At 40.5% G+C, this 19,399-nt stretch overlaps 1 protein-coding gene across 1 annotated transcript in view; it reads right to left on the reverse strand.

The window, feature by feature from the left end:
* Positions 1-3,712: 3,712 nt before the first annotated feature.
* The window catches only part of CNGB1 (cyclic nucleotide gated channel subunit beta 1), a 77,580-nt gene continuing 61,893 nt past the window's right edge, over positions 3,713-19,399 (reverse strand). The window contains exons 15-20 of the mRNA XM_069087590.1: positions 15,686-15,783; positions 15,485-15,568; positions 13,678-13,796; positions 13,096-13,242; positions 7,657-7,879; positions 3,713-6,582 (exon numbers count right to left, since the gene is read on the reverse strand). Of these exons, the coding sequence (XP_068943691.1) occupies positions 6,172-6,582; positions 7,657-7,879; positions 13,096-13,242; positions 13,678-13,796; positions 15,485-15,568; positions 15,686-15,783 (1,082 nt within the window). The 3' untranslated portion in view covers positions 3,713-6,171. The remainder of the gene's footprint in view (positions 6,583-7,656; positions 7,880-13,095; positions 13,243-13,677; positions 13,797-15,484; positions 15,569-15,685; positions 15,784-19,399) is intronic.

The raw sequence follows: 19,399 nt of genomic DNA on the forward strand, positions 1-19,399 counted from the left end.
AGGGGGATAAGAAAAGGCTTCTTATAGAAGGCAGGACTAGCTGACATTTGAAGGAAGCCTGGGAAGTCAAGAGGTGGAAATGCAGTGGAAGAGAATTTCAGACATGGGGAAGAGCCAGTGAAAATGACCCGCTGCGGGAGATGAGAGTCTTGAATGAGGAATAGCAAGGAAATCAATGTCATTGGATCACAGAGTAAGGGGGCAGGGATGGAAGCATGGGTAGGAACACTGGAAAGATAGGAAGGGCCAGGTTAAACAAGGCTTTGAAAGCCAGAGAGGATTTCATATTTGACCCTGCAGTTTATTGAGGAGATGGGATGGGTTAGGAAAGGGAGGAGAGACATTGGACTGGAGTGGAAAGAGACTTGAGGCAGCGAGTTCTTAAGTATGGGAATCAAGGAAAGCAATGCTTGGAGAACTCCAACAGAAGCATATGGTAGCACCAAACCAACTTGAAGCTGGGCCAGCCAGAATGGTCTCTATGTGCTAAATGGGGCAGCTAGGAGGCGTCATAGCTCATGGAGTACTGGGCCTGGAGTTAGGGACTCAGCTTGCTGAGCCCAAGTCTGGCCTCAGATATTGTTTGTCCTTCATTCTTGAAGAGAACCAGCGACATCAGGAGAGTGATGGTTTGACTTTCGAGTGAATTGAATTTAAGTGAAGCGGTGCTGCACAAAGTCACCAACTTCTCTCTCTCTGCTCATGAACCAGCTGGGTCCAGTGGCAGATATAGGTCCAGATGGCTGGAGGTGGCCCTGGATGCAGTAGGAGATATTAGCCTTTTTAAGCTAAGGTCTTTGCCAAATCTCAGTTTGTCTAAGGCAACACCCATTCAGTGATTTAAGACTAAGTAAGAAATGAGGCGAAACATTACCTAGTCTGTTTACTCAAAAAAAGAAACATCAAACTGGGAGGGGAAGACCCTCAGGGTTTCTGGCCAGGTCTCAGACATTTATTAGTGATCTGACCCTGTTTGCCTCAGTTTCCTCATCTGTAAAATAAGTTAGAGAAGGAAATGGCAAGCCACTCAGTATCTTTGCCAAGGAAACTCTAAAAAGAGTCATAAAGTGATGGACTTGACCAAACAGAATACATAGTTCGTTGAGTTGGGATCTAGAAAGATAAGCAAGAGCAACAGAGTATCCATGTGGTTCCTGCTACTGGGAAGGGAAAGAAAAGGAAAGGAAAGAGAAGAGAAGAGGAAGGAAGAAAGGGAAGGAGGGGAAAAGGAAGAAAAAAGGGAAAGAAAAAGGGAAAGGAAGAGAGAGTGAGGGAGAAAGAAAGGAAGGAAATAAGGAAGGAAAAAGAGAGGGAAGAAGTCAAGAGGAAAGAAAGAAGGAAGGAAGGAGAGAGGAAGGAAGAAAGGGAGGGAGGGGGAAAGGAAGAAAAAGAAAAAAGGGAAAGAAAAAGGGAAAGGAAGAGAGAGTGAGGGAGAAAAGAAGGAAATAAGGAAGGAAAAAGAGAGGGAAGAAGGCAAGAGGAAGAAGGAAGGAAGGAGAGAGGAAGGAAGAATGATTTTTTTTCAATAGGAGGTCACAGTGAAAATATACTTAAAACTTGGTTTCCCATCATACAAAAAAACAAAACAAAACATAGGCATGAGATTTTCCCAAACATCTTTAATATGTTTCACTCATCTGCCATACACAATCAATTTCTGAAATGAATCCACAAGCCAAGAATATTGTTCTAAATACTTTGATTAAAATATATTTAGCTTTGGAAGCCATTGTAATCAAAGGCCTTCCCAGTCATTCATATACATTAGTGAACCACTAAGATATTAATTGTCAAGCCCATTTTCAGATTTAAACTTTAAAATTTTGTGGTTTAGTTTATTTAAAATATTCATATAGTAAAAAGCTACTGCATAATTCTACCAAAATGCAGAAAACGCTTTAAAAAAAAGCTTAATTGCAGCACTCAATAAAGACCCTGTTCCAGGCATATGGTGTATAAAGCACAGTGATAACCTCCCATTTCTCTTGTGTCATATCTGCAGTTCTTGAAATGGCTCAGGTATAAGGGGATATTTGAGCAAAACAAGGATGTGGCTGGTCTCATTTTAAAATGTATTTTCCCCCAAATAACTTTCTTGGGAACTGTAAGATGGCTTTATATGAGACACTGTCCGAGGATATTTACAGAATTGGAATCTTAAAGGATAAGCAAATGTATATCAAAAGTTTCCATGTCAAAGAGCTCACAATGAAGATGGACTTGAAACTTGCTTTGCCGTCACCCAAAAGTATAATTGAGCCTTAACTAGGTTTGTCAGTCTTCAAATGTATTTTGTTCTGATCATGATGAAGCTATAGGTGCAAGTAAAAGGTAATAGTGGAGGGGAGGGGGGAATCTGTATATAACCCAGACTTTTCATATTTTAGAATCATCCCTACATTTAAAATGATGAATACTTGAAATGAAATGGAAAATGCCAAAAGGCGATTTACAATGAACTCTAATCATCTCTCTACCTTTGTACTTAAAAAGATTTATGCCAGCTTGAAATCATTCCTCCTGTTAATTATATAAGGTAGGTGGAAAAAATAAGGACATTAATATGTTGCTGTTATCTGGATGAGCAAACATTTCCATACCCAGGTGGAAAAAGACAAAAACCAGGCTAATTGTTTCCAAGGTAGATTCCACCTCCCCAATCTTCCGTCTTGCTTGGCAGTCTATTCCTCTTATCTACCTTCCCTACAGAAGCTGTTTCACCCTTTTTCCATCTTGCTCAACTGTCCTGGCACGTCTGGCTCCCTTATTTTCCACACGTGATCTTGCCTCCTACTTGCTGAGATTTCACTTAGAAGTCTTCCTCTCCCTCATTTTCCACCCTTTCCTCCTCATTTCCTTGGCCCTGCTCCTTCTCTGCCCCCCTTTGATCCTCACATCTTTCACTTTTCCAGAGTATCTTTTATGTTCACCCTCTTCACCCCATTATCACAGATACCACTTTAGTCCAAGTCCTCATTACCTTGCTCTTATGAGCCTCTTAACTGGTCATCCCTCTGCTCCTACTGCCTCCCCCAATCATCCCCAGGCCATTCATACATACTCCTGCCATGTTAATCTTCCATAGCACCTAGAACAATGCTTCTACCCATGGCAGGGGCTACACAAATGTCTATTTTATCTTTTTAAGGTACACTTAATTCTGATCAGGTCACACACACACACACACACACACACACACACACACACACACACACACCCCTTCCATTGCTCTCCATTACCTATCAAATAAACATTTTAATCTGATACCCAAGGTCTTCTAGAATTTGGACCCAACCTATCTTGTCATCCTTATTCTGGCCTCTTCTGCGGCAGCCAAACTAGAATGTTTTCTCTTACCTGAACATGTGCTCTGCCTTTCCCACCTCTGTGCCTTTGCATCTAAAATACCGTTCTCCATGGATCCTCCTGTTTAACTTAAATGAAACCTTCCTTAATTCCCCCACAACTGAATGTAATCTCAGGATTGTTTGTACTTCATTGCATTCACATATTTAATTTTCTATATCTACACACGCACATGCATATGTACGCATGCACATGCTCATGTTCTCTGATTGACAGAAAGTTCCATGAGAACAGTGACATCTCACTCTTTGCATCCCCCTATAGTACCTTGCACTTAATAGATAGATATTTTTAAACAAATAAAAGTGTTTTCAAATCACTTACTTCCACTCCCCCAACTTCAATCTTTTCATAATGCTATTGATAAAGTATTTTTTTTGTATTTTAAAATGGGATAGCTAGGAAGCATTTGATTTTAATTAAATCAGTCGAAAATAAATAGTCCAATTTAGAGTTAACTCCTCCCTTCCAAGATCCTGATTTTCTCCCACGAAGCTCAAGGTGGGTTATTACATAATTCAAATGGAATATTTGAGGGTAGATGCTGAATTGGGCACAGAAGTTATGTTAAATCACACGGCTAGCTACAAATTAGACTAAGGCATAAATGAAAATCAAATATGATTAATATGATTACTGTTTACTGCAAGCAGTTCAAGACTACTGCTGGTGCTCTCTCTCTCTCTCTCTCTCTCTCTCTCTCTCTCTCTCTCTCTCTCTCTCTCTCTCTCTCTCTCTCGTCTCCTTCCTATGTCTCTTTGTCTCTCTCCTGTATCTTTGTCTCTTCTCTGTCTCTCTCTCCCCCTCCTTCTTCTGTTTGTCTCTGTCTCTCTATGTCTCTTCTCTCTCTCTTTCTCTCTCTCTCTCTCTCCTTTTTCCACCTTAAATTGATAATGGATTATAAGCTCCATATTTGGGGCACTCATGCAGGCAGGAATGCTCTAATACAGATCATTTTTAGTAAATTATTTATGCTGATCACAGCCATCAGCATTGTCCTTTTCAATTTCTTGACTCGTGCTTGTGACATGACCTTCTCAAAGAAATTTTGCTTTCATTTAAATGGATTATTTTCTTCCAAGCTGTAAGTCCCAAGTGAGACTTTTCTTTCACACGTTATGAATGCTAGTGAGACTACATGATCTTGTGAGAAAAAAAATCCCACTTAGAGTCAGATGATCTAAGTTTGAATCTCTGTTCTATCACTAGGCAGTTACATGACCTTAAACAATCATCTAGCTTTTCTTATCTATAAAAACTGAGTAACAATAATAATACTTTTCTACCTAGCTCACAGGTTGTTACGAGCTAAGTGCTCCTTGTAAATCAAAGCACCTCCAAAATGTGAGCTTTTATTATTAGAAGCTATCCTCATCCCTAGAGCTAAGCAACATACAGACCCAGGTCTTGCTGTTTTTCCATAGTAGAGTCCTAAATGTTAGAACCTTTAACCCATCACTGTCAGTGTCACTGGCTCTATTTCAATTTCTAATGATCTGGGTAAATTAGAATAGCCTTGTGATATAATTAGGTGGGAAGATGAGTGCTAACATATACTTATGTATATAAATAAAAGAAAGAAAGATATACTCTCTATTATATAAAGAAAAATATATTCTCTATTTCTAAAACTAATTTTCTAAAAAACGGTCCTCAACAAGTTTGAGGCCAAAAGTCACTGAACTGGACCACATACATCATCCTCCCACGATATAGGGAGGAAATCACCTGAGGGTGAAATCAACACACTTATTCATTCTTAATTTCCCTGTCTATGATCACATCCTCCATTCTATCCCTCTGGTAAATAGACTCTGTGCATGTATGTAGGTGTGTGTGTACATACATTTGAACATGTATGTGTTTCATTATTTAAAACATACCTAGAACTAATGTATTAACATGGGTGTGGGCTGTTCCAGACAGTATGCTTCAATAATTCCTATTGGGGATTGTTTTTCAGTCATTTCAGTCGTGTCCAACTCTTCATGGCCCCATTTGGGATTTTCCTGGCAAAGATGTTGGAGTGGTTTGCCATTTCCTTCTTCAGCTTATTTTACAGATGAGGAAACTGAGGCAAACAGAGTTAAGTGATTTGGCCAGGGTCAGACACTAGTAAGTATCTGAGGCCAGATTTGAACTCAGGGAGATGAGTCTTCCTGTCTCCAGGCTGGCACTGTATCTACTGTGCCACCTAACTGATGTATACATACATACACACTAGTGAAGCTGCATGATCTGTGAGAAAAAAATCCCACTTGGAGTTGAGTGATTGAAGTTTAAATCTCAGTTCTATCACTTGCCAGTCTTCCTGACTTCAGGCCTGGCACTCTATCCACTGAACCATCTAGCTGCCCTCTTACTGGGGATAGGAGACCCTTATCGTTTATTAAAATAGTTACTGATGAATCACTGGTGCTAAAAAATCAATGAGCATGATTCTGTGAATCCCTCAATGAAAAAAAAATCTGGTGGTGAGACTGTTGACCAAGTATTTAATGGGAAAGTAAATAGCAGAGGAGATCAGTAGAATCTGGCCTTACAGGGTGGCATCTCTCTTAAAGAGGTTATGATCTTCATTTCTAAGATACTAGCCCTGTAAGCTAAGGACAAAGAAAAGGCAAACTGAGCCCTATCGAGCATAGCTTTGTTAGCGAAGTTTGTGGCTGATAACTGGAAATTAGAAACTGTTGAAAGTAAAAAAAAAAAATTTCTCTAGCTTAGATAGGGAAGTGTAGGTAGCCAGTTAGAATATCAGAGGACCAGATGTTGGGTGGCCTTCTAGGAACTAGAATGGGGTGAATTTCACTTGTCATCCTTCTTTTCTGGAATTTCTACAGAAAGAATCTGTTCATCACTCTCTGGGGCAGGAGGGCTCATGCGAATCCTGACAGAGTGATCAGTACTTTCGGACACAACTTCCCCATCATCTCCTTCTGATTTCTTGGGGGAGGATGATGACGGAGGATGGGCATCTGGTGGATCTGCAACAGCTGGTTCTGGTCCAGCTGATGGTTCTGGAGCTGCTGATTCTGGTCCGTCTGGAGCTGCTGATTCTGGTCCGTCTGGAGCTGCTGATCCTGGTTCATCCAGAACTGCTGGTTCTGGTTTCTCTGGAGCTGCCGATTCTGTTTTCTCTGGAGCTGCTGATTCTGGTTTCTCTGGGGCTGCTGATTCTGGTTTCTCTGGGGCTGCTGAGGCAGCAGAACTCTTGGCCTGGAAATAATAAAATGAAAGGCAAAATGTGTGTATTCTAGAGCTGTAGAGAAAAATCAAGGGCAATTACAAGAGATCTTAACTGAATAGAATATTCTTGTGAGCCAAGTTCTAATTCAGGACTATGCATAAATTCCCTTGATTTCAGTAACTATGAAAAGTCGGCTTAAAGGTAATAAAACAAATAGTGCCAAGATATTCTCTTTTTAAAGTGAAGTATTGGTTTCTTTGAACCTTTTCATACAAGTCTTATGACCCTTTCATCTAACTGTTGATGATGATGATGATGATGATGATTAACCTGTGAAGCAGGTTGTTAAATATCTTGGCAATTTATTTTTAGTCGAAGGTCTAAGGGTTTAGATTAAGATGCTTCCCTATGTGCAATAAAATACCCTAAAACAAAGGGGAAATAGGTTTCTATGATGAAGAAAAATAATCAATTACCATACTTTTATTTAATTCCAGTCAAAGCTAAAATTGATGTGTTGTTCCTGAAGTACAACAAACCCTACCTCGAGGAAAGAATCTTGAAATTGGATTACATTATATTCAAAACACCTTTAAGTATTGCTTGACCCTAAACCCACAGCCATAATTAGCACAGTAATGCTAATTAGCATCCTGTTCTTTGCCCTTTTTGGTATCCCCAGCTCTTAGCACAGTGCCTGATAAACAGCAGATGCCTAATAAATGCTTATTGATTGATTGATCTTGGCATCAGATCACCAAAAGAAGACCCGAGGCTAGAAAGGAGCACTTCTAGAATACCCTTCAGGTTGAAGGTGATGCAAAGGAGGAGTGGGACAGGGAGGGGACTGACAATCAATTTTACTGTTTCTGCAAACAGGCTTTATATTGTGGGGAATCTTAATTTTCCTAAGTATTATATTAAAGAATAGAAAAAAAAATCAAGTCTTCTCTGTATCATAAGAGGATCATGCTAAACTAATGTAGTGGAAATTAATGCTATGAATGCCTAGATTCATACCAGACAGCTCCTAGACCCCACGGTCAGACCAAGGTCAAGTCAAGGTCAAGGTCATAGTCAAGGTAGCCCAGTCCCATGCTCACCTGCTCCAGTTCTTCCTGCTGCTTGGCGGCTGCTTCTAGCGCCGCGAGCTCTTTCAGTCTTGCTCGCAGATGGGCGAGCTTCCCTCCTCTCGCTGCTCCCTTCCCTCCCATCTTTCCTGCTACGGCTAAAGCAGCAGAGAAGAGTTTTGGAGTCCCAGCTCTCGGAGGAAGAATGAGCACGCTTTTTGGTTCTTTGGGCTTGTTGTTATTTTTTAGCATCCTCCTACAAAAGACAACAATGATTCAGAGCATCACTCTCATCCAGAGAAATACAAAGGGAAGATATTGTCAGAAACGAATCCCCGAGATCAGCAGGGAATTTTTTTTAGGAAATGTTTGCATATATTCCAGGTATGGAAGAAATGGTTTGGCTAAGGACCAAGTGAAATATAGGCTTGTATCATAAATACAGCCTCGCGGATGTTGGCATTCTCACTGGTCCAGACCATGAGTGAACCATTGCCTTCTCATTGTGTCTGAATCTTTCCATCCATGTCAATACTCCACAGAGAACCCACCCAACCAAACACTGGAAGTTTTCCTCTGATTTCTTTAATATTGTATGGTTGCCAGGGAAACATTTAGGCTGCACACCTGTCATCCCTCCGCTCTCTATAAGACTGGACGACAATGGAAAGCAACATGGGGGGGGGGGGTTATTGCAACCCATTGCCAACAAAGACTTCCATGAACTGTGTTTAAAGGGTATCTATCATTAAGGACATAGGGCAGGGGAAAATCTAGACTAGTGTTTAATAAGTAAGCACTCCTAATGAATAAATTTGATAATCAGGCTCCTACAGACATCTACTGTCTACCAAAATAATTTGTTAAAACTGAAGGTCCTTTGCTATGGTCACCAGTGCCTTTTAACAAGAGAAATTGTGATCCAATGACAGAAACTGGAAGAGTTCTGAGTTGTTTTCCAGCCCTGACAGTCTGTGGTCCAAAGGTTGCGTCCAATTCCAACACACCATTGATATGAAATGCACATAATTTGTTTTCCTAGGAAGGATGTCCCCATCTGCCCCCCAACCTCTCTCCCAGTCAATATTTCACAATTCTCAGGAAGGCTCAAGGTCTTACTTGAGCAAATGAATGATTACTTTTCACCAAAGACCTAGGTGTCCAGGACTCTGTTGCATCAAAGATCAAATGTGAACTCTTCTGTTTGATGTTTAAAGCTTCACAACCTGGTTCTTTCCTACCTTTCTAGACTCATTATACTTTAATGCCACCCCCCCAGATTCTTCGTTCCAGTCATGCTGACCTATTTAATATTCCACACACACAAAGCACCATCTCCCATCCCCATGCCTTTACACAGGCTGTCCCTCCTGCTAGGAATGTCCTCCCTCTGCCTCCCAGAATCTCTGGTCTCCTTTAGGATTCAGCTCAGGCACCAACTTCTTTATGAGCTCTTCCTTCGTCCTCCCCAATCCAGCTGCTAGGACACTCCTCCTAAAATCGCTTTATGGTCTCTATATATCCATATGTAGACATGTTGTCATATATTCACATGTACACATGTACATTGTATACATTCACGTGCGTCTGTCTCCCTGGCATGCAATCTCCTCGAGAGCAGACTCCCTTTTGTCTTTGTGCTTAGAACACATAGTAAGTGCATAATAAATGCTGAATTAATTTATTGATTGCCCCTTGCTGTTCAGTCATTGGGTCGTGTCCAACTCTTTGTGACCTTGGGGCCCATACTGTCCATGAGGTTTTCTTGGCAAAGACAGTCTATTCTCTTCTCTATTGTCATTCAGAATCACCTATCCACACAAAACAAAGGTTCTAGGCCTTCTTTGATCTTCCTTTTTCCCCAACAAAGCTAAAAAAACACCCAACCTTTTATACTTATCCTTGGCACCCCTTAACAGCTTCAACTCATTCTCACCATGAGCATTCCTGACATTTGTCTATTACCTGCCCTGGCTTCCATCTTCCATCCATTCAATTTAAAAATCTAAGTTGGTTGGTGAGTACCCTGTGCATCCACATTGATCCTAATGTAGATCAAACACATCCTACTTTACTTCCTCTTTATAACTGCTTTCTGTAGTGTCTTTGGAATTTCATTTTTTAGCATCTCTCATCTCTCCTGGGTCGACTTCCTCTGAAGCATTTTAACATATCATACTCTACTTGTCTTTCCTGTGAACTCTTCAAAATCTGCTTGCCCAAACTTTAGGGAACATGTCAGACTAGGACCTGATTTCCTCTCCTTCTCTATCAAAATTCTAGGATGGAATGATCACTTTCCTCACAAGGTCCCCATCATTTCCTCCATGAAAACCAGTCCCTCCATGTTAATGAGAATCAGATGCAGAATTGAATTTTTGTTTCTTGGTTCCACCATATTTTTACAATTAAAATCATCCCTAAGACAGGTCAAGAGGTTATTGTAGCTATTTGGCTAGGAGAGACTTCCTATGGATGTCTGAATAATTGAAATTTATATTATCTTGTCTGGGGCAGCTAGGTGGTACACTAGAAAGAGGGCTGGGACTGGAGTAAGGAAGACCTGGGTTCAAATCTGGCCTCAGACACTCACTAGCTGTGTGACCCTGGGCAAGTCACTTAACCCTGTTTGCCTCAGTTTCCTCATCTGTAAAATGAGCTGGAGAAGGAAATGGCAAACCACTCCAGTATCTTTGCCAAGAAAACCCCAAATGGGGTCACCAAGAATCAGACACAACTAAAAACAATTGAACAACAAAATTATCTTGTCTGTAGTCGTAGCAAAATACTGCCCAGCTTCTTTGGGGATGCACTGCTAATTCCTAAGTAAGGGTACTTATCCTCTGCACACAAGTCTTTGGCACCTACATTTTTCTATATCAGACACCTGCCCATCCTGCAGTTTCTCTGTGGCAAGTTCTTGGTATGGTTCAAAGACATCCTCACGAGGTAGCCAGATACAACTACTAATAATAACAGCTAGCATCTATCTAACTCTTGATGGTTTTTCAAAGTGTTGTGCTCAGTCATTTCATTTGACCATTCTGAGAATAACCAGAGGAAGCTGCCTCAGGCTTTATTACCCAATGGCCCATCCCCTTGCTGGGGCCATGCTTCTGCTGACCTCAGGTTCCTGGTCAAAGATCCCCACTCCAACTGAATTCTCACCCTTCCTCATTACAAATCAATAATTCTGGGCCAGCCCCTAAAGTGTAATCTGGGTGTCATTTTAGCCCTGGGCCTTCACATTGAGCAAGATGCAGTTTTCAGAGATCTCTCACAAAATCTCTCTATCTCAAGTGCAGGATCAAGGCAACTCTGGGAACATCCACTTAGAGCGTGTTTTGCTCTCCCCAAAGGCTCCCAAGCATTGGGGCAAACAAGAGCTTGAATATAGGAAAAGTTTCATTTACTCTGGCATGAGATATAGACCAGATTTATACTTGAGTCCCTCAAATAACAATAGCTAGAGTTTTTATAGTGCTTTAAGGCTTACAGAGCTCTTTACAAATATTTTCCCATTTGAGCCTTGTAAAATCCATGAGAGACAGGTACTATTATTATCCCTATTTTGAGAGTTGAGTCATTTTTCAGTTGTGACCCCATTTAGGGTCTTCTTGGCAAGGATATTGGAGGCCTGTGCCATTTCCTTCTTCAACTCATTTTACAGATTGGCAAATTGAGGCAAATGGGATTAAGTGACTTGCCCAGGGTCACATAGCTAGTAAGTATCTGAGGCCAGATTTGAACTCAGGAAGATGAGTCTTCTTGATTCCAGGCCCAGTGCTCTATCTATTATACCACCTAGCTGCCTCTATTCCCATTTTAGAGATAAATACACTGAGGCAGACAGAGGTTAACTGACTTGCTCAGGGTCACACAGTTAATAAGATTCTGAGGCTGTACTTGAATTCAGGTCTTCTTGAATGTAGGGTCAACTCTCTCCCCATCACACCACCTTGCTGCTTCTACCTGACCCCACCTTCTCTCACAATCTATGCATTCCATCTAACTTAGAGTGAGTGGACAGGTCTGTGTGGCTCCCTGGAATACCCAGTCCCTTCTGTACCGATCTCTACAGTACCAGCAAGAACAAGGTCCATGAGCTTTGTTCCTCCTACTGTGACCTCATCACCCTCAGTGCATGTGATGCCCTGCTATACCACTCCCTCCAATAAAAGCAAGGAAAAAATTCCTTCCTTTCTTCTGTGGTTGCCACCAATTCAGTGTCTCCCTCTAGTACCAAGTCCTCAGTCCCACTGAGGGATCTGCACTCTTTCCAAGTTCCAGACAAAACTTTCCATCTCCAGCTCTTCTACCCATCCATGTGTCATATCCAAAAATACCCCCCTGCTGGCATATGCACCCCAGCATCCTCAGTACCCAAAAGAAAAGGGGCATACTTGCATAACTGCTGTATTTTGTGATTAAAAATTGTACAAGTAGATAACCAAAGCACTTCACTAATATGGGGGCACATTGTTCCTATGATACAGAAAGAGGCTGCACAAGTATCAGTGAAATTATACAAACTGCTATCACTTGACCCCTGGATCAGCAAATAATATCAACCGTGTTCCACTATTTGGCAACTTTAGGACAAAGTCAACATTCATTCTGTTCTACCATCTTGACTATCTCTTTTGTCCTAATATTTTTTGAATTGGCACTGAATTTGAATCTTTGCATTTTGGAACTGAAAGATTAAGGTAAGTACGAAATATTTTACCTCTCTGACTCAGTTCTCCCTTTGAAGCGCTGAAGTCATATTAAACTTTGTCTTTCTATAAAGGGTTCAAGTAGTCATTAGCTTAACATTATTCTCTAAAGTAACTGAACCTCGCCATTCCAATTATGCCTGGTAGAGTAATGAGTGTCCTTAGGTCTTATACTCTTTAAGGGAAAGGTGGTGAAAACTCATGCATTCATAGAATGTTAGGGGATTATCTAAAACAACTTCTTTATTCTCATAATAAAGGGGACAGGAGTGACTCATTCCAGGATCCTACAGGAAGTATTGCCAGTAGGGGAAGGAATAATAGCAAGGGGTCAGTTTTGATAGTCTCTCACCTTCACTCGGGAACTCATGATTTAGGGAGAGACAGCATCTCTCTCTAGCTTCCAATACACTGCCATGAACCATGTTGGAATGCATGGCATTTGTGGGGTGTGCCCCATTAGAACACATGACATAAACATGCAACAATACTGAAGGCTGAAAAAGAAGGGCACGATAGACTTCTCTGATATGGAACCAACAAAAATACCTTTAAATTTCTACTTCCTTCTTGTAGAATCCCAAAGTTCTTTACAAACCATTCTTTATGAATGTAGACAAACCTGCAATTTCACTGGAGACTTCCAGGAGAGGAAACTCCCTCTACTAAAGTAGAATGGCACTTTCTCTTCAACTTAGGTTTTTCTAATAAGTATCCAAATTACTGACTGTTACTCTTCTAAGGAATCACATACCTGGCTTTCTTCCGAAGCAACTTCTGAGACTCTGGGTAGTGAACCAAGATTTCATTCAAGTCCTTCTTATCCAAAATGAAAAGGTTGGTAAATCCATGAGCCACTACGTTTGCTGTGCGACGATTTCCCCCGCCAACAGCCAACAAGCTAATTATTTTTTAAAAATAAAATAAAGAGAGCAGGCAAAACCATTGAGGTCTGGAATTGTGAAATCTTTAGTCTCACCTGGCTAGCTCAATCGTCAAATGAGATAATATCTGTAAAGCGCTTAGCCTTATGCCTGGCACAGAGTAGGTGCTTCCCTTTTCTCCTTCCCCTCCCTTCAACCACCATGAAACCATCAAAGCAGCTGAGAGAATATGAGCCCCACTCTGGGAATGCAGGGAAAGAGAAATAGTTCGCAATTGGCAGCAATTCTTAGAACCCCATTGAAAGGAGATTCAATGAAATGGTAGGAATGTTTCAACCCTGGTCTCACTAATCCTAGTCTCATTAATTACTCTCTCTCCTTCATTTCTCCCCACCCCAAGGTCTGGCCTCATTCCCCCAATTTCCCACCCTTATCCCCAGTTCCTTTCTGACCTTATTTCCCCAAATACAGATCCTGCTTTCAGAGTCACAAGGACAGATTTGCCATCTGGTCCGCCTAGTACCTGGACCTGTCCAGCTTGGATAATGTACATTTCTCGTCCAATTTCCCCCTGAAACAAAGAGGACAAAAGTTACTAATGTTTAGATACTTTCATCACAAAAACCCCTGCTGCATCAGACCTCTTCTTGGTTTTCACAAAGACCCCTAGTGCCTAACCTGTTTTAAGGTCAATTTATAATTATCCACATGGAGAATGTAAAACAATAAAAATGCATCTGGCTTTGGAACATAGAAAGAGAGCCATAAGCACAGATACACACACAAACACACACACACACACACACACACACACACACACACCTTCATACCTGACTCTGTTTTCCTAATGCCTCAACCCTAACTATCTGACCCATGGTGAAAAGAAGAACATAGATAATCAACCCACTTATAAGTGATTGAGAGTTGGCTGTATCATTCATTCATTCAACAAATATTTATTGGTCAGTAAATGCAAAATCATTTTTGAAAAATTCTCAGTGTAAAGGAGGAAATTTTATTGTCTTACTCCTCTATCTGATTTGTAAATGGAATTTTTTGCCTTTGATCTTTATCTTCTTCTTGAGTGCTGGCTGTTTCCTGAGAGTGTTTTCCCACTGCCCATACCTTGTTCAGTACAGGGTCTTACACATCATAACCCAATAATTGTTTTAACTTCCAAATATTAAACCCCTCTGGACAAACCTATGGATTGTTTCTTCCCCATCCTCAAGCAAATAAACACTTTGTAACTCAAAGAGTGGAGTCCAGTATTCTTTTTTATCTTATAGGGATTATTTTTAATTCCTTGACTTTAAGTAGTCCCCAAAATGTCAAATATCAAAGTAAAGGTCCTTGTGTTTGGGGGGAGACCCTTAAATCCTACAGGGGATATTTGGGATCTATTTGTCCCCCAAAACTGATGTTATATTTGAGCACCATCCTAATTTTATTACAAGATTTTAGTTATTTATTAGTTTCAAGATTTGGTCTCCCCCATCTTACCCAGGTAGTTGTGTGGGGGTTACCCACATGGCCTGATTCCACTCTCCCTGGCACAGTTTTGTTCTGCTTTGTTTCTGGCCTCTCCTTAGACAACCCAGTGGCCCCCATCCCCCTAGAGGTTCATCATATCCATGCAGAACTTAGTGCTTTATGCTGCAATTAGCTCAGCCCACTGCTGCTCAGAACTCCTGAGCTCAAGAGATCCCTTGGACTCAGCTTCCCAGGTAGTTCGCTCCTCTTACAAGCATGCAAGACTGAGGCCTGACTTGAGGTCACATCTCTTCTAACTAGATGTGTGACCATGAGCAGGTTTTTTACGCTTTCTGAGTCTCCACATCTGCATTTGTAAAATGGATAAGATAATTATGCCAAATGTGAGGGTTGGATGAGATAGCGTATGTAAGGCATTTTGCACACCTTCAAGCATAAAATGCTAGTGCCATGATTATGGGTATTATTATTATTAATACCATACCTGTCCTACTTATTTCACGTGGTTTATCAAACAAGATGATAGATATCAACATTTTTGAAAAGTATAAAGAGCTATGCTAATATGAAGCATTGATACTAGTGGTGATGATAATAATTAATAATTAATATTATCATACATTTATAAGTAGACAATTTATACATCCCAGTTATGACTTTTCAAGTCATTCTCCCTTTCACATAGTCACAATGGTTCTTTCTGACTTCTTTGTCAATTACATAAACAAACAAATAAATAAATAAAGCAAATGAGTGAATTAATACCTTCTTGCACACATAGTCATTGGGCAGGTAAACGACAGACTTTAGCCTCTTCAGCATATCGAAAATCATCTGCCTGTCACAGCCCTAAACCAAGACAGGGAGAGAAGAAAGGACCCAGGATTTAAAGGCAAAGAGATTGGAGTCCGCATAATGAATGATGTTAAACTTTGACTCATTCCTACATGAAGTAGTCAAATATACCTGAAAAAGGGCCACCTTGCTGACAATGTCATAATTGACATCAATAGCGAGATCCAGCCTCATCTTGTCCGGAAGCTGCACCATCAACTCAGATTCATCTGACCAATGGGAAAAGAAACATGCCACTTATTCTTTATGGAAGTTCATTTATACTGCATGATGCATGAGTTCATCATATCATAGTAACTAAATCAATGTGGAAGGATGTGTCCAGGACTTTTGATAAAACACATGCTAATTGTGGGAGATCTTGAGAGGGTTTCTGTATGTAGAAGAGAGTGTCTGTAATTTCCAAAGAATGGCATGGGGCAGGGTCAGATACCATAACAGAAGGGTACAATTATACTGCTGGGAGGGAGGAGGGGATTGGTGATGATGATGGTTTGTTTTTTCTCTATATCCCAGGAGCAAAAACAAAACAAAACAAAATTTTCCTCTAGATTTAAAAGAATTCTTAGAAACTCAAAAAAAATCTAAGAATATTAGTTTATCTAGTTCCAGGAATTATAATCCTAGCATTCATGAACTATTGTGAGAGATGTGATACTGAGAAGACTGAAAGGGAATCCTGGTCCAACTCCTGATTGATTGAAGGCAGGTTATTGGCCTTATAGCTCACTTGTAATAAATTTGATATCTCAGATCTATTTTACCCTTACTGCCTGAGATACAGAGACATTTCTTCTAGCTTTTTTTTTTTGGAGGGGGGAAGGCAGGGCAATTGGGATTGTGACTTGCCTAAGGTCACATAGCTAGTAAGTGTTAAGTGTCTGAGGCTGGATTTGAACTCAGATCCTCCTGACTCGAGGGCCGGTGCTCTATTCACTGCACCACCTAGCCACTCCACACCTTTTCAAATGGACTTAAGTAAGATAGAGTTATCAAGGGGAAAGAACTATGCTCAACAGGGGGGAAGGCAGAGGGAGGATAATTTTGGCTTGATACAAGGAACAATGAGATTCTCCATGAAGTCATAAGTTCACCAGAACTACAAGTTTGAGTAGATGATGGGCAGTCACTCACCAGGGGTGCTTTGAAGAGCATTCCTACAGAGGTAGGAAGTTGGACTAGATGGTCACTGAGTCCCCATCAACACTAAGATACTGTGAGACCATGAACACTAAATTATGCCGAACAAAAACTAGGAAGATAAACCAAATAGGAATCATATAATCAGAACCTTGGCCAGCGACTTTGGTGCCTCAAGGCAAATAACATTCTTGTGTATGTAACACTGCTGTGAAAATAATAGGGATACAGATTAGACCTTCGATTTCATTGGTATGTGGAGTTCCCAGTGAGGAACTGCTTCTACCGAAGCAGAATAGCATCTTCCCTGAAATTCATAGTTTTAGTAAGTAGCCTAGAGCTCTGAGAAATTAAGTGACCTGCAGGGTCATACAATGAGTAGGTGTCAGAGGCAGGATTTAAACCCAGGTCTTACTGCCTTTGAGGCCAGTTCTCTTTCTATTAAACCACACCACCTCCTTTGTGAGATTAGTACAAGAAGCAATTAAGCCAAATGCAGTTGACATGGTAGGAAGATCCTAGGACACAAAACCCTGTGGGGTATACTCCTGGACAATAGAAGACCACTGAAGAGGTAGATATCAACTGGATTGAAAAGATTGTCAGCACTAGTACAAGAGGCTCGGTCATACTGCCTGAAAACAGGGCAGGTAGGAAGGAATGTAGGTGCAGAGTTAGGGAGAAATTGTTGCTGATAGTTTCAGATTCTAACTAATTGTTTTTGCTATGTGCTAAGTTAATTGTTTCTGTGCTGCTAAAGGAGTGTAAGAACTAGCAAGATATAAATGTAATATTTTAAATTATATAATCTTTTAAAAATAATTTTAAGTTGTGGCACCCATTAAATTTTGCTGCCCTAGGACAAAACTCTGATCACCTATACCTAGTTATGGCTCTGCTTCAAATATACTCTAAAGTCAAAATAAAATAATTTCTATATTGTCTGCTATTGAACGTCATCGTTGCTTCTGCTCCCTCACCTTATAAATAAATGAGAATTGACTCTTAGTTTTTTGTATGTAAGGCAATAGAAAACAAAATGAGAAAGTTAAATATGTAAATTATTAAATCAGAAAAGTCATTTTCATTATTAAAGGCTGCAAGTACTTAAGCAGAAATATGTTCCTCATAGATGTACTCAAAAATTCAACTGAGGACATTTTAAAAGGATGAATAAATAAATAAAAAGGAAGGAAAATAGAGTTAGATCTCTGAGGTTAAGAAATGATTGTTATGCAAAGTAACTATAATTCATTTCCAGCACTTAGAAGTGGCCTCTTCGGATTTCATTGTTAATATTTCATTGTAATTATCTCTGAATAAGGCAGCACAGATAAGAGACCACATGGTTCAGTGGGAAAAGCCCTGAACTATATATAAGGCAGGAGCCTGGCCTCTCCTCCATGCTCTACTTCTAACTATCTGTGTGAGCTTGGGCAAGTCAGTCATAATTTCTATGAACCTCAGTTTTCTCATATGTAAAACAATACCCCTTCATGAAGTCTTGTTAGGATCCAAGAAGGAAACAGATGTGAGAATTTGAGTAGTATGAGATGTGTTTTTCTTTTTTTTTTTTTTCAATTTCCAAGCATTTATTTTCTCTCCTTCCCATTTCTTCACCCACAATGGAAAGAAGAAAAAAGAAACCCTTGTAACAAACATGCATGGTCAAGTAAAAGAAATTCCCATGCTGGCCATGTCCAGAAATGTGTCTGTCTGCATCTTGAGCCCATCAATCATGTGCATCGTCATTTTGGTTCCCCTGGATTTGTGGGTGATCACTGAAGTGATTAGAGCTCTTAAGTCTTTCTAACTTGCTCATATTAACAATCTCCTTGTTATTATATAAATTTCTTTCCTAGCTTTTCTCAATAGTAGAAAGTATTGTGTAAATAAATGTATGGGATATGTCTTTCTCATTCAACCTTACCACATTTGGGAAAGCAGAATCATATAGAATCTAAGAACCGTCAGGGACTTCAGAGGGCACAGAGCTATCACCAGAGGCTCAGGGCTAGAAGGAACTTTAAGAAGTTGAACCCACTTACTTATATATACATATATATTATATTATAATATAATATACTTACTGTATATTAATTGTGTTTACATTTAAGCATATTCCATTAAGCAGGTATGGGGATGGGAGAGAGGAGCATCCTATGGATGACAGATGAAGTATGGATGCTATGAATTACAGGTAACATGTACTTTACACTTTGGAATGGTGAAGCAGTCCCCTTATTAATCTCCTGGTCCCTATGTGCCTCTGCTCACCTCCACAAGACAAAACATTGTATCTAATGCCACTGAACCATGGTTCACTCAGTAGGTCAATAGAAGTGACTCTGCCCTCTGGTCTTCTCCTCTCCTCCCCTCCCCTCCCCTTCCTTTCCCTCCCCTCCTCTCCTCTCCTCTTCTCTCTCTTCTCTCTCTTCTCTCTGTCTCTCCCTTTCTCTATCTCTCCCTCTCCCCTCTTTCTTCTCCCTTCTCTCCTCTCTCTCTCTCTGTCTCTGTCTCTCTCTCTCTCTGTCTCTCTCTCTCTGTCTCTGTCTCTCTCTCTCTCTCTCTCTCTCTCTCTGTCTCTCTCTCTCTCTCTCTCTCTCTCTCTGTCTCTGTCTCTCTGTCTCTCTCTCTGTCTCTCTGTCTCTGTCTCTCTCTGTCTCTGTCTCTGTCTCTCTCTGT

Source organism: Petaurus breviceps, unplaced genomic scaffold (assembly GCF_028583685.1).
Source record: "Petaurus breviceps papuanus isolate PSGF00001 unplaced genomic scaffold, PetGlider_PUasm1.0 182, whole genome shotgun sequence".
NCBI classification, from domain to species: domain Eukaryota; kingdom Metazoa; phylum Chordata; class Mammalia; order Diprotodontia; family Petauridae; genus Petaurus; species Petaurus breviceps.